General features: G+C 38.5%; 1 protein-coding gene and 1 long non-coding RNA gene across 3 annotated transcripts in view; both read left to right on the top strand.

Annotated features, from left to right (window-relative positions):
* The window catches only part of UBQLN1 (ubiquilin 1), a 29,757-nt gene extending 24,236 nt beyond the window's left edge, over window positions 1–5,521 (top strand). The window contains exon 12 of the mRNA XM_010725784.2: window positions 5,485–5,521. Coding sequence (XP_010724086.2) covers window positions 5,485–5,506 — 22 coding nt within the window. The 3' untranslated portion in view covers window positions 5,507–5,521. The remainder of the gene's footprint in view (window positions 1–5,484) is intronic.
* Window positions 5,522–8,124: 2,603 nt separating this feature from the next.
* Window positions 8,125–11,182, top strand: LOC104915102. Of its 2 annotated transcripts, XR_002109944.1 has the most exons (4): window positions 8,125–8,331; window positions 8,488–8,617; window positions 8,761–8,865; window positions 11,000–11,182. It is a non-coding gene; the product is annotated as an uncharacterized LOC104915102 (long non-coding RNA). The 2 variants fall into 2 exon arrangements; XR_796242.2 differs by lacking the exon at window positions 8,761–8,865.
* Window positions 11,183–15,044: the final 3,862 nt, after the last annotated feature.

The following is a 15,044-nucleotide window of genomic DNA, read 5'->3' as shown; positions in this document are numbered from 1 at the left end:
AAAAAAAACCAACACAAGAAAACAACAACAACAAAAAACTTCTGTCCTCCCAAAGGTGTGCTGGGATTCCTACAGCATTATTTCTTTACAGAAATGTCATGAGTTTCTTGGCAAGAGAGAGTCTTTTGCCTTCTGAACAAGGCTGTTGTGTATTTATGTTCAAAGTAAACATCATTCTAACACATTTCATGACTGCAAGGTATTTTATGCACGCTCTGGAGTAAACGGCACACAGGGCTGTGTAAGATGCTTAGTCAATGGATAATGCTGTGCCTTCTTTTACGTCTTTCAGCTTAATCAGAGATCAAAACCGAACTCCAGCACTTGAGAGCATGTGGGGAGGATTTTTAACACTCTGGGGGAAAGCAAGTCTGTAAAGCCTTCATGACTGCTCCTTTATCTAAGCAGATTTGCTTTAACTGGTGCCAAGTCTGCTCATACTGATGACATTCTTTGCCTAATTAATGTCCTGGTGGTGTAATTTAGTTCTTTATGTAAGGAGAGAACAAATGGTGAAGACTGCACATAGAAATGTGAATTCTGACTGCAAATTTGACATACAACATGCTTTCTGCTAAGTGAATGAAAAATAGCTTAATCTCTGATTTTTGTCCACTGGGCCATTCCATGGCATAACTGGAATAAGAAATTTCATTAAGCAGATTCTGGAAGAGTTCCCTGGCAGAGAGGCAATTAATAAACTGTTGTGAGCTATATTGGTAGAGAAATATGTGGGTCACTCTGAAAATAATGCCTCCTCTATATTTCTGTGGAAATTACAACAGATACAAAGAACACAATGACACCATTTAATAGAGCAAATTCTCAGCTACATAATATTTTCCAACATAACCACCACCATTAGCTATGCATTTTCACCAGCGGTGAACAAGAATCTGCATTCCATGCTCATAAAAGTCTGCATGGCTGTCTGAAACATGGCTTGTATTTCATATTGTTGTTGCCACTGCTGAAATGCATCACTCTCTGTCTCACTGTACTCACTGTACTCCTGTGTTTGGTCTTCATAAACATCAGCAGGCATTGATGAATGTCTGAGTGCAATTTTTTCCACATGAAGGATTTCAGTGATGCATCTTTGCTTTCATATGCACTTCTATGTCAGACACAATTTTGTCAGACTGCCCCTCTGCTGCCATTTCTTACCCAGAAACAAGATGTAATGGAATATTGGTGGAAAGGTTCATCCTCTCCTGCCATATCATTAACATCTGCTTCTGACACTGTGGGCCAAAATAATAATATAGAGGGTTATTACTTCTGGAGTACTTCATACTTCACCTTGTAAGGTGAGTGACTGTCTTTATCAATAACAGAGTATGAAAATTTATGGAGGTAAAGATTGCTTCTTGCTTTCCATCCACCCTAGTCTGTGGTTTGGAGATTTTGTAGAGTGTTTGGCAGCTAGAATGCAGCAGTGTTAAACAAGGCTGTTGTGAATGTCTAGTCAGGCAGGATAGAATAGTAGTTTTCTTGGGATTTTTGGCTCAAATTTCCGTCCCTGGAGACACTGAAGGGCAGGTTGGACCAAGCCTGGAGCAATCTGATATAGCTGTAGGTCTCCATGTTCATTGCAGCAGAGATGGACTAGATGACCTTTAAAGGTCTCCTTCAACATAAACAATTCTATGATTCTTTAAATTTGATTGAACAGGGGGTATGAGGAGCAGCGGTTGCTCAGGAACCCACTCTTGGGAAGAAGGCTCTCAGTGGACATGTTGCCCAGTCCACCTGAGAAATACAAGGTGACATTAACAGAAATGCTTATTTCCATGATGTTTACTGTCCATGATGAGTGAATTAATCCTCAAATGTCTGTTACTAGTGTTGCTATGGGGTGCACTGTAAGATGCATATCTAGATTTTATGGATAAAAATTACTGTTGCTGTCATGCTGTCATGCTGTAATGGAAACTGTTTAATTTGGAGCTCCCTAAAAACTTTGCAAGAATGAATACAAACTTTCCAAATCTGGGATAGAAATACTAATACTAATATCCTCTCTGTAACTGAGGCTCATGAGGAGGATTTATATCTTCAGGTGTGGGGGTGGAGCATCCACCAGACTCCAGACCTGGAGCTCATCTGCTGCAGAGCAGGTGAGTAACAAGGGGCTCTACATCATATAGCAGTGTGTGGAGAAATAAATTATTACTCTGGTTTGCTGTTCTCCTCCTAAGCCTTTCCTGCTTTCTAGAGAGGAGTAATTGAGCTTGCATTGATTATGGTGTAGCTGTAATAGTCTTTCCTTATTTGCAAGTAATTTGGGTAACTGTGTCCCTCCAAAGGGCCTGGGAGAGGAGTAGCCATCCAGACTGTCTCCACATTGTCACTGCTCCAGAGCTGGGGTGTATTCACTGTTAAAGATTTCATCATGTGCCAGCCCTCAGTGCTTTGCTGCATCTTGTGATTCTCACAAGCAAAGGCTGGGGCTTGTACACAGCAGATCTCAGATAACTCAGGTAGCTGGAATCATGTTTGCTGTATTATTTTCAAGATAATCATTCAGGAGTACAAATAGAGACCACAGCACTCAAAATTCAGCAAAGACAAGCTCTATCTCCTTGCTAAATAACTTGATAGTAATTTTCCTCCATGCCAGGATTTTTTTTTTCTTTAGCGTATTACCATTTCATTTTTGCAGGATTTTCCATTTTTAAATGGTAATTTTGTCTGAAAAGTTTGAGTGACTTCAATTAAGAGTGCCTCTTCCTTCATTTTTGTAATTCAAAAACAAAATCCCAAACTCGAATGCTTTGGTTATCTCAGGAAATCTAGCAAATGCAAGGAGCTTAGAGCTAGCATGCAAAAGGCAGCTTGACTCATGGAACTAAACAAGTGAAGTGCATTTCCATAAGTGGTGATAACAGTGTTCACTGTGTTAAGAGAGTCTAGGGTGTGGATAGGGACCCCATTTTGCTGTGCAAACAGAATGTAAAATACACTTCCAAGGAATGCCTGAGGTCATAGACAACCCACAGTGAATCAAATAAATAAAACAGGTTACTTCTAGATGAGAAGTAACTTGAAGTTCTGTGTTCTGTAAGTTCATGGCAAGTTCGTACAGTTTTATGTGTTACATTTGGACAGTATTCACTGAGTTAGAGAGTAACCTACTAAATTTTCAAATGCAGGAAAGTTTCCTTGGTGTAGGACTGTTGCTTAGGTGAGCCCAGGCATGCAAAGAAATACTGCTGAAGAACATGATGAGATGGTCTCAGCATGTTGTCATTATTTCAAATAAAACAGGTTTAGAAGATTATAATGGAGTGTATTTTGTGTTCCTTCTTTTCTGACTGAAGGACTTAACCTAGAAGAAACACAAAATTACTTGTTCTGGAAGTTCAAGAAGACTGGGATTGTCAAGATGTCACTGATTTCTGTCTTCTCTCCTCTAGCAGGAAGAATACAAGGAGGTGAGAGGGTCCTGATAAATAGAGGTGAATTACAGCTGAGGACTGATGAATGAAGACTAATTGGTAGAAATAATGAAATTGGTAGGGGGATGCACAAGGGACAGCCTGAAGCAGTAAAGTAGGGAAGCAAAAAACTAGGGAAAAGATCTTTGCATCAGCATCTGGAAAAAATACCAGGTGAGCTAAATTTTATTTGGCAAAGCCAAAGGTTGTCATACAGGGATAACCGAGTTATAAAATGACTGTAAGAAAATAATGTCTTGTTTCATTATATCCTTGTCTACATATGAGCTAGGAGGAATAATGATTATTTGTAATAAGGATGTGATTTGAGAAACAAAGTAGGTGACTGTTAGTAGAACATCAGCTTCGTCATTCTTCAAAAATTATTAAGCAATTAAGAGCTTTTTGAAAGCCTTCTTTGACAGGCCAAGGATGCAAGCGCTGTGAAGATGGTTGTACTCTACAATGATTGTGTTTCCAAGAAGGTAATAAATCTCTGGATATTTATCAGAAGCATCCAATTTTCAATTAAGAAATGATGCGTAATACTTTTCTGGTTTGGATTTGGCATGGAGGATCCAGCATGACATTTTCTCATTCAGTTGTGTGCTGGGAGGATCACCACCTTGTGGATAATGTCACCTACATTTAGGCTTATCTTGTTTTTGGCTTGTCTATACCGATATCTACAGACTTTAAAGATAGACTCAGCTCTTTTGAGCTCTTCAGCTACTACAGAATTGCTATATTTTTGTCCAACAAATTATGTGTACTCTGACCATGAATGGTTTGATTGTTAATACAATCAACAGCTTTTAATGGTTGAAATAATGTTAAGTTCTTTGAAAAAAGAGAAAGGTTGACATCTCTAGTATGAAACTTCTGGTATGCAGAACCTAGGGTTTTAACAGTTTTAGATAACACTGCAATAGGTTAATAGTGCTGATGAGCTGCTTATTACCTTCCAGTGTGATTTGCTGCTTTGGAAAAAAAGCAGTGTTGAAGTACTAGGGAAAACGAATTTAGAAAAATCATGTAAATGTTTCTGTTGTTTTGCATCAGGAATTTGACTAGCTGTAGTTGAATTAGACTAGATTAATTTAGTTTAAAATCACACTAGATAAAAGTCCTTAGGAATGTGGCAGCCAGCTTAAACATCAACGTGGAAGGACTTCAATGTAGGGGACAGATCTGTTAGAAAACTAATAAGCTAAAGAATTTAAATACTTTTTAATGAACATTTCACAGTTGTCTTTTAAATGATTATATAATGTGATAAAGGATTGTGTGGTAAAGAATGCCAACAAACTGTCTTTTCAATTCTTCACTAAAAATGTTACAGAAAACAGGTTGACTTCTTACTCCAGTATTCATGAATTACTCAGAGATACTGCTTGGAAGATTTAATATGGCACACCTAAATTATGTATGTGGCTTTCTTACTTGCAAGAGATTTCTCCTCAACTTTATTGGACAATAAGAAGCGTATGCATACTGCTGTCCTTATTGCTGACACCAGAAAAGTATGAATGGGAAATGCAGATATAAATACCTTTCATTATATACAAAACATTTTTGAGTATTTAAAAGGTGTTTCTTTTTTCATCATTGATAACTAACTACTTGACAGATTCCATGTTAGTGGAAAGCATGCATTGAAACAGTTTTTTTGACTGCAATGCCACTGAAGTTCAAGTACTCCAGAATGCACTGACACCAGTTACACTGTCATGTGACTAACTGGATGGGTCATGCTTGTCCAGCTTCTAATAAAAAGGGTTTAGAGAAGTTAGAATAATGTGTACTGCTTTACAGCTAATACATGTTGCCCTTTTCCTCCTATAGCTTGTATATCTCCTGGCAAAAATATAACATGAATAATATGTAAAACACAAAATTTATCTATTTAGATTAAGGTGTGTACAGCTATTATTTGCTTAGCCAATTAGTGACATCAGTTAAAACCAACTCTTTAATGCAAAACATCCTGCAGGATGGAGCAGATTTTTCAAGTGTGAAACTTCAAAGGCTCAGGTTGAGAAACAAATACAGAAGTTAATGTATAGAGATTTTAATTCGGAAAACTGGTTAGCTCCTTTTCCAGAAATCCTCCAAAGTGCATTAAGGTGAACAGACCAACTGGATGGTCTGAATGCAATAAAATAAATATGATTTAGGGTATATAGAATGTACGCTATTTACATGGGTAACTGATGTCATCTATGTGGTCTTGTGCAAAGTGTTTGATACTGTCCTGCATGATGTCCTGGTCATTAAACTGGGGAAAAATAGATTTGGTAGATGAACTATTCGCTGGCTGTATGGTCACGTTCAGAGAGTTGTGGTCAACGGCTCAGTGTCCAAGTGGAGACCGAGTGGCAGTCCTCAGGGATCAGTGTTGGGACTGGTATTATTTAACATCTTTGTAGGTAACATGGACAGTGGGATCGAGGACACCGTCAACAAGTTTGCAGATGACACCAAGCTGAGTGGTGCAGTTGATAGGATAGAGGGAAGGGATGCTATTGCTATCCATAGGGACCTGGACAGGCTTGAGAGTGGGCCCATGCCAACTTCATGAAGTTCAACAAGGCAAAGTGCAAAGTCCTGTATCTGGGTTGAGGTGATCTCAAGCACAGATAGAGGTTGGGCAGAGAATGGCTTGAGAGCAGCCCCAAGGAGATGGATTTGGGACTGTCGATTGATGAGCTAGCAGTGTGCTTGCAGCTCTGAAGGGCAACTGTATACTGGGTTGTTGTCTCGCTCCAATTTATAGGAGAGAGATGAGGTTCTTTTAATATATGTATACTTGGCATGAGATTAAGAAACGACAGTTCAAATGTTGGTCCAACCAGTTTATTATAAATCCCAATCCGGGAGATAGGAAAGAGGAGAGTGATAAAAAAGATATTAAAGAAGCGAGAATCACTAAAGCGGGCATAGTCACCACCAGGATCCAGCAGTGGTCCTGTTGCATGCTGTTTCGAAGGTCTGAGGCAAAAGCAGCAGGGAGGGGAGTGCAGCAGCGTGACCGGCCTTGGGCAGCAAGCAGGTAGCAGGAAGAAGTCGCAGAGCCAATCTAGGAGGAAGAAGCAGGACTCAGGTAGCAGGCCCAAGAGAGTCTGTCAGCATGAGAAGACCTTATAGCAGCATTCCAGTACCTGAAGGGGACCTATGGTAAAGTTGGGGAGGGACTTTTTCTAAGGGCAGGAAGCAACAGGATAAGGGGAAATGGTTTTAAACCATTTAGACAAGATATTAGAAAGAAATTATTTACTGTGAAAGTAGTGAGGCATTGGAAGAGTGAGGTTGTAGATGTCCCCTCACTGGAAGCATTCAAGGCCAGGCTGGATGGAGTTTTGAGCAACCTGGTCTAGTGGGAGGTGTCACTACCTATATCAGGTGGTTGGAACTAGTTGATCTTAAAGGTCTCTTCTAACCCGAACCATTCTATGAATCTATATAGCAGTCACCATTGTTTCCCAAATATTGCTTGGAATCTGGAACTGCTTATGCATAAAACTTAAAAGTAGTAGCTCTGAAATCTATCTACTTGCTTATAATTTTAATACATTTAAAATGTCCAGGGCAATTTTCTTGAAAAAATGACTGTGTTGTGTTATAATGAAAGTAGTTTCTGAGCCTGCTTTTCTAGATTTAACAGAAAAGAGATTTGGGATGCTATATCCATGTCTTCTACTGATAGTCTTGAAATCTGGGCAATTTTAAAAAAATATTACAGCTATTACAGTCAGTACTGGTTTTATGAGAGATTGAGTATGTGCTCCCAAAATCACATGAGCATCACAGTCAGCTTTGAAAGTTAATTTTACGTAACAACTCTGATATCTTGTCAGACCAAATAAATAATTTGTATGAGGCTGCATAGTTCTCATGAAGACAGGCTTTTGCAAGCAGTCAGCACACTGAAGCTGTTTGCTTTATGTCTATTTGATATTTGACTATATCAAAGTGTGATGCAAATAAATAATGAAGGGGAATTTGCTGTGGTAGTGGTGGTAAGATTGTCCCTGTGTTTGAGGCGCAGTGAAGGAAAAAGGCAAAGTTATAAACTATCCCACTATCATCAGAGGTCAGTAATCCAAAGTTGCTAGCCATAATTAGAGTGCTGGGCAAACACCAACCAGATGAAGTTTAAAAAGAGCAAGTGCCAGAGTCTGCACCAGGGATGGACAGCCCTAGCTATATTTCCAGAGTAGGAGATGAGAGGCTGGAGAGCAGCCCTGTGGAAAGTGATCTGGGAGCTGCGGTTGATAGCAAGCTGAACATGAGCCAGCAGTGTGCCCTTGCAGCCCAAAGGGCCAACTGTACCTGGGGTGCAGCAGGTCCAGCATTGCCAGTGAGTGAGGGGACGGGCTGTTTGCCCTGCTCTGTGCTCACCTACAGCATTGGGTGCCACAATAGAAGAAAGACATAAAACTATGAGAGAGCATTCAAAGAAGGGCTATAAAGATGGTGAGCGGTCTGAGGGCAAGGTGTGTGAGGAGCAGCTGAGGTCCTTGGGTGTGTTCAGCCCAGAGCAGGGCAGGCTGAGGGGACGCCTGATGGAGGCTGCAGCTCCTCAGAGGGAGCAGAGGGGCAGCGCTGAGCTCTGCTCTGTGTGACAGCGACAGGGCCCGAGGGAACGGCATGGAGCTGTGTCATGGGAGGAGTGGGTAGGGGTTAGGGACAGGTTCTGCACCACAGGGTGGTGGGCATGGGATGGGCTGCCCAGGGCTGTGGGCATGGCCCCAGGTGCCAGAGTTCAGGGAGTGGTTTGTTCACTGTTCTCAGGCACAGGGTGTGGATTTCTAGTGGTGCTGTGTGGAACCAGGAGTAGATGATCCTCGTGGATCTTCTCCAACTCACAATGTAGTGTGCTTCTGCAATGGTATGATTTGCATCATTTTCTCTGTGTAGTATGTTAATAATCAATAATCTTTGATACATCTAATTATACAGAATTAAAAAGAATTGCTAAAAATGACAGACTGCATAAAAGCTGACTACCTAATAATGATATTTTTTTATCCATTATTTGCCATAGTGAACAGTCGTACAGGCTGTGCATCTCTGTGACTTGTACAAACTTCAGGAGATGGCAAGGAAAGCCTTTTTCCTAAGCACTGTGAATGAGATGATAAGAATATGGAAGTTAAGGAGCATGGATGAAAATAGTAAGATACATTGTCTGATTCTCCCACTGTAGACGTTACTTTCCTGTGTTTTCTAAGTTGTTTTTGCATCTAAAACATTTAAGTAATCTTCTGGATTCCCTTCCAACCACAATTATTAGACATTTATTTTGTTTACCTTTCAGTTGAATTTTCTGATACTCATCCAGTTAGAACACAGATAGGAATGGAGTGCTGATCATCCTGTTACATGCAAGCATACATACTTAATGATATAATTCCTTAAGTAGGTATGTATGTATACTCAGTACAATGGCATTGTTATGTCAGTCAATGTTTTTAAAGCTTATCAACTAAATTAGTTTTAAGAGAAAAAGCACAAGTATTAAAATGCATTTGTTTTTGTTGTATGTCAGCAGTTTTTTAGTTGCTATTGTAAATCACATTAAAGCCATCATCACATTTCAGTATGTATAATGGCTGTGGTGCCAGTTTGAATGCAGATGTTACAGGCAAAAATAAGCAAGAAGAATCTCAACTTATTTAGAGCTGAAGATCCTTCTCTGTTTCTGTAAAATGTGCCTACAGGGGGGTTTTGGAAGTGTTTCCACCTTTGCAGTTTTTACTGTGGGTTGAGTTCTGCCTGTAAATTAGAAGCTCTGCTTGTAACTGATTTCAGAATGTAAAGGAAGTCAGGGCTCGCACTGGCTGCCCTGCTGTATGGCTTTCTGTTCCCTGACCAGTCTCTCTGTTATTTGGTAAAAGAGAATGAATTATCAATTTATGGGGAATTTTCAAGGCTATGTGTTCTTTTCTATAAATTGCTGTGCTTAGGAGGAGAAAAATGTACAGCTCTCATCTATTCACATTTACTAAAGCAGCCTCTTCAGTGTAGGTAATTTTTCTTTGCAGAAGGCTCACAAATGTATGACAGACCTAATTTTTATGGTTTTTATTTTATCACAACAATGTGATCTGTGAAAGCATCTTAGAGAGCCAGAATTAAATTGGAAATTACTTTCAAGATAGTGTTCTGAAAAAGTAGGAAATCAGTATTTTTGGAAATTCAAGTATTACTCTGTTTATGAACAGACTGAAAAGAATCAAAGCCATTAAGCATATGGATTTCTGTAATTATTTTAAGAGCAAATACCTTGCTTCTGCCATTTTCAGTCACGTAAGCCTGATTTATCCTGTATAAAACAACTAAGTAAAGCATATTATTTAAGTGGGAGACTGCAAACACTCATATTTCAACCAAAGAGGTGGAATTCTGGAGCATGCAATCTGTCCTGAAATGTAATTTATAGAAAGGATTAATTATTATGAAAGTTTTTGCAGTTCCTGCTGAATGTTTCGTAATAAAAAAAATTCACTGAATACTACATACTAATACTGTAGACTGATTTACTGGCCACCAAAGATGTCCTTGTGTCAGCAAAGGTTTCTAAGTAAATAAGCATGAGCGCATATTATTATTTAGATGTAAAAGCATTTGTTTATTTAAAGAAGGTGTATGTGTCTGAGTAGAGAAAAGCAGATACATTGCTTGCTGAGATTTTTTTATTTTCCAGGGAATTAATCTTACTTTGGGGAAGAGGTCATATATCAAGCACTGTTAAGCGACATTATCCATGTCCTAGGCGCCTGGCAGTTCTGCACTGAGGTTGCATGTGTAAAGAGCAACAAAGCTTATAAAGTAACTAGAAAACAAGACATATGAAAAAAAGCTAAGAGCACTGGACTTGTGTAGTCTGGAGGAAAGAAGCGACATTGCTTTCTATGACTACCTGAAAGGAGGCAGTAGTGAGGAGGATGTTAGTTTTTTTTCTTGGGTAACAAGTTATATGGCATGAAGAAACAGTCTCCTGTTGTGCCACAGAAGGCTGTCAAGAAGAGTTTATTCACAGAAAGAGTGGTCAGGCATTAGAACAGGCTTCCCGTGAGGGTGGTGGAGTTCTCACCCCTGAGGTATTTAAGAGGTGTGTGGATGTGGTACTTAGAGACATGGCTTAATGATGGATAATGTTAGGTGAATGTTGAACTTGATGGCTATAAATGACTTTTCAACCTTGAATGATTTTATGATATTTAAACTTAGTTCTCTAGTTTAGTGGTAATTTTTGTCATTTAGTAATCCAGGGGAATTTGCTTCCTTTTTTTTGATACTCTTTAATTGTGGACATTTATTTATTTATTTGTTTGTTTGTTTGTTTGTTTGTTTGTTTTGATTGCATGCTCTATATACTTCTACAGAACGCAAAATATTCCATTCATAAATATTTTAAAGCTCTGTTTTCCATTACAGTCATTCTGTGAATAAAGAAACAAATTTTCCCAGGATGCTTCAGTTTGTGGCTGTTCAGAAACGTATTTACTTATTTATTTATTCTTTTTAATATTTTGTCTTTAATTTTTTTTCAGATTGCCAGAGTGAATTCACAGACCTCTGTAGCCTTAAACATGACTGAGACAAATTTAGCTTCTGAAAAAAAAGCAATGTGAATAAACAGTATTCCACAATATAATAAAAAGGACTGAACAAATGATCTGTTGTGGTCTTTTATCCTTGATAGATTTTTACTACATGCCATTCTTTCAAATATGTTTTCTTCTGTGATCCAGTTATAACAAAATGCTAAGCTCTGATTGCTGCTCGATAATTATGGCCTTTATAGATGCTGGATACTATACTTGTAGATTATTGTTATTCATATACTATTGGATGGTGTTAGTGATGATGATGATTATCATTATTTTATGTACTCCAGGACAGGTTCCAGACATAATGACCAGGTTAAGTAGAAATGTGGAGCTAGTGGGTGCTGTATTTAAGATATGCCATGTATTTTGGACAGCCTGTAGTGCTTTAGTTAGAATGTGTAATGGTAATTTTATTTCTTTGTTCTTTTTTTTATTTTTATTATTATTTTTAAGTTATACAATATAAATAATATTTTCTTGGCTTATGTAATCCTGGTTCTGTTTGAAATGTAAATATGTATATCATTGCCTAGTATAGCAAGAATCCCTCACAGACAGTTCTGTAACCTGAGCTACTTAATTCATCCCTTATCTCTTCTGCTCAGTAATACCTACAGTGAGAATTTTTACTTTCTCTTCTGTTTCTTGTATTCTGCATTGCCCTTCAGTGCACTCCTCATTCCAGAACCTGCTTTTCAAAGGAGTTGCACAGGATGACAGAGTATCTGATTCAGCTGCAGAAGCTGAACCTGGCTCAGTTTCAGAGACTGGCTGGATTCTAGGTGGGCAATCTGCTTCTTGCAATTGCAGATATGCTTTCTTTCAGTTGTTATTGCTTCATTCAGTGTGGTGTTGCTGGCTCATGAAACAGAGCCACTCAGCATATGATCCATCATGTGTTAAGATTTTTTAACTTGTCCATTGTCCTACTCACCCTCTTCCTCCAAGCCATCTTTCCTCTTTACTGCATATGAATAGGTATGATAAAAGGTGGCCGTGAAGTTAAGATGCACTTTCCTAAAGCACTGTAGATAAATTATTTAGCTTGATACAAGTTCTCTCAGTGATCAATTTGTAGAGAAATTACTAAGTTTCTTTCTTGAGGGCTGGATACAGCTCCTAAATTGCTTGCAAGGACCAGCTTCCCAAACAAGCTCTGTGCACAGGCTTTTGGTAAAAATTTTGTGTCCTTTTTGGTGATTTGTAATGATGTTATGGATTATACTGACTTGGTCACTGAGGTTTTTACTCCCTGAATATCATAGCTAACAAATGACACCTAATTAATATGAGTCCAGTGAAAGTAAAGCTTGATTAATTTGCTGTCCATGAGGTCAGGCATCAGGGAGTAGTTGCTGTGCTGGCAATGCCAAAAGGTGCTTCCTGTTTTCTAAGCAGTTGGGAACTGAAGCAGAGCAATTCAATTACTTCCCAAAGCCATGGGAGAGCAAGAGAAGGATTTCATGCCATAACATAAGAGGCATTGCTTATCTGGGCCATTGCTGGAGCTTTGACAAAATACAGGGCTGGCTGTGGGCAGGAATCTGCCATTTAAAATCATTTTATGCCCGGTTTAACATGTTAGAAACGCAGAAGCAGAAGCAGCTAGTAAAAACTGCAGAATTGATCAACATCAGCTATTGCTTTCAAAACACTGAATATCTGTTTGAAACAAGTCAAATATATGTGCAAATAGCAGGCCTAGAGTAGTATTCTCACTAGTTGGCAAGGACTGTTGTCATTTTCTAAAATACTGTTTAAAAAAAATAAATGTACAGTTTACTGGTATTGCTGTTGATCTTCACTTCTTTTTCTTTCCTGCTGTATTTGTTCTGCTTTATTTGCAGTACTCTTCTTAGCAATTTGTAATGATGCTTACTCATCAATCTTTCTTACCAGAAGAATTTAAAGGGAAGATGACTGAGATAAAGCATGAAAATTAAGAAATAAATGAGAATGGAAAAGATAGTACTGTAGACAGAAAGTAGATTTTAAGAAAGCTACTCAAAGCTTTAAAGAAACTTAACAGTGGTCACTTGCAACTTTTTCTTGTTTTTCTATTTAATCTCTGTTAAGATACAGAGGATATTTTTGAATGATCATAATTAACCCCTTTGTTAAAAAATGGTTTTTAAAAAATATGAAAACAGTGTAGTAAACCTGAGTAAACTAAACGTAGTTTGTTTGTTGTTCAGAAATGTGGAGGACAACATATCTCAGTCTGTGATTCTGTGGTTCTCTGATCTTTCATTTATGCCATTTGCACACATACGTACACATGTATGTATGAATTTATTTGTAAAACGGCATACAAGTTCAGAAGAGGGGAGGTGAAATGAGATCACGATATCACAGAATTGTAGAGTTTTGTAGGAAGGAACCTGTTGAGATCTAGTCCAACCTCCTGCAAAAACAGATTCCTTACAGCAGATCACACAGGTAGGCATCAAGAAGAGTCTTGAATATCTCCACAGAAGGAGACTTTCTAGGCAGCCTGTTCCTGTGCTGCATCACTCTGAGAGCAAAAAAGTTCTTCCTCCTGTTAGTATATAACTTGCTGTGTTCTAGTTTCTGCCCGCTACATCCTGTTCTACTGCTGCTCACCATTTATGAGCAAATAAAGAAGTCAATGGAGTTTTCTTTTCTTGGGAAATTGATTCAGGAAGGTGTGGTCATGTCCCTCGGTCTTGTGTGTTCTCACTGAATATCCTGATGTCATGAGATGTCTTAGGATTTTATTTCTGATTTGGTCAAAAAGTTGGTGTCAATAACACTTTCTCAAAGCTTCATATTTGCATAGTTGACATTCCTATGAATTTTTTTTTCTGTACATATGATTAGGAAAGGAATGGATCAGCTTTCTTAAATAAAGATGTTTAACCCATGTTTATCCAACTTCCTAAATGTGCGTGATTTGTTGATAAAATTGCATATAGAAATTATGTATTTAAGTGTTTTCTTTTTTTTAAATTATCTTCAATCTGGACTATAAAGTTTTCCCTTCTCCTGCTGGATACTGGTTGCCTTGGACACTATTTTTAGTGTGCGAAGTTAGTTATAAGACAGCATTAGTGATGCTTCCTGTATTTAATGCCTGTATGTTAGTTAGATGATGTTTAAGAAAAGCTGTTTCCTCCCATTCTTAGTAATAATCTATTTTTTCTGTCATCATCTCTTTTTAATTTATCTCTTTTTTTTTATCTATTGGCAGTGTTTTTCCAGTGGCACCTCAAGCCATTCAAGTGTGCTATTGGGTGGAGGCAGACTGATGCTCATTTGATACTTTGCAAGTACCTCAATATACTTGAGACAGATTTTTTCTTGCTTCTCCTGTTCAGTTCTAATTAACTGTTAGTGTAGACATCAAAATGTCCTGATGGTGTGGGGGGATGTGTGTGGGGGGAAGGTCAACGGTTTTGCAAGGACTTAGCGCTCAACTTTTTTAGAAGAGGTAGCTCAAGCTTCATGCATACCAGTTCCTCTGTGTGTGATCAGGTCTAGCAGATGTACATGAGTAAAAATTGCAATTAAAAGTGGGTCAGGTAGCAAAATGACTAGCTGGAATTGAGCTGCTACCTTCAGGGTAATTTTCAAAAGCCTGTTTTCTGCAGTCAACTCGACTCCTTTCTCCTAGGTGATTGGGTCTTCTCTTTTTCACAGTGGGGAGCAAGGCTTGATGGAAAGAGCCATTAGAGGTGGCAGATCAGCTGTTGTACAGGTCAAGTTTCTGTGTTTTTAACAAAAACATGAAGTAAAATACAGCATATGGGGAATCAGAGACATGACCAGTTGAACAGTGGCCAAATTGCATTTTAGCAAAAGACAGCATCTGCTGTGTAATACTTGTCAAAGGAAAAGACTAATCTCATTGACTCTTTACTTCTCATGAGATGATTTTCTTCCTTTGCTTAGCTCGATAAGGGTAATACTGTTTTAATGTTGTGAACTGGGCAAGATATGTACTGTTGGGGTTGACTGAAAGGCC

The sequence above is a fragment of the Meleagris gallopavo genome, chromosome Z (assembly GCF_000146605.3).
Source record: "Meleagris gallopavo isolate NT-WF06-2002-E0010 breed Aviagen turkey brand Nicholas breeding stock chromosome Z, Turkey_5.1, whole genome shotgun sequence".
NCBI classification, from domain to species: domain Eukaryota; kingdom Metazoa; phylum Chordata; class Aves; order Galliformes; family Phasianidae; genus Meleagris; species Meleagris gallopavo.
The sequence above is the reverse complement of the archived record's forward strand: the minus strand, read 5'-3'. Positions and strand labels throughout refer to the sequence as shown.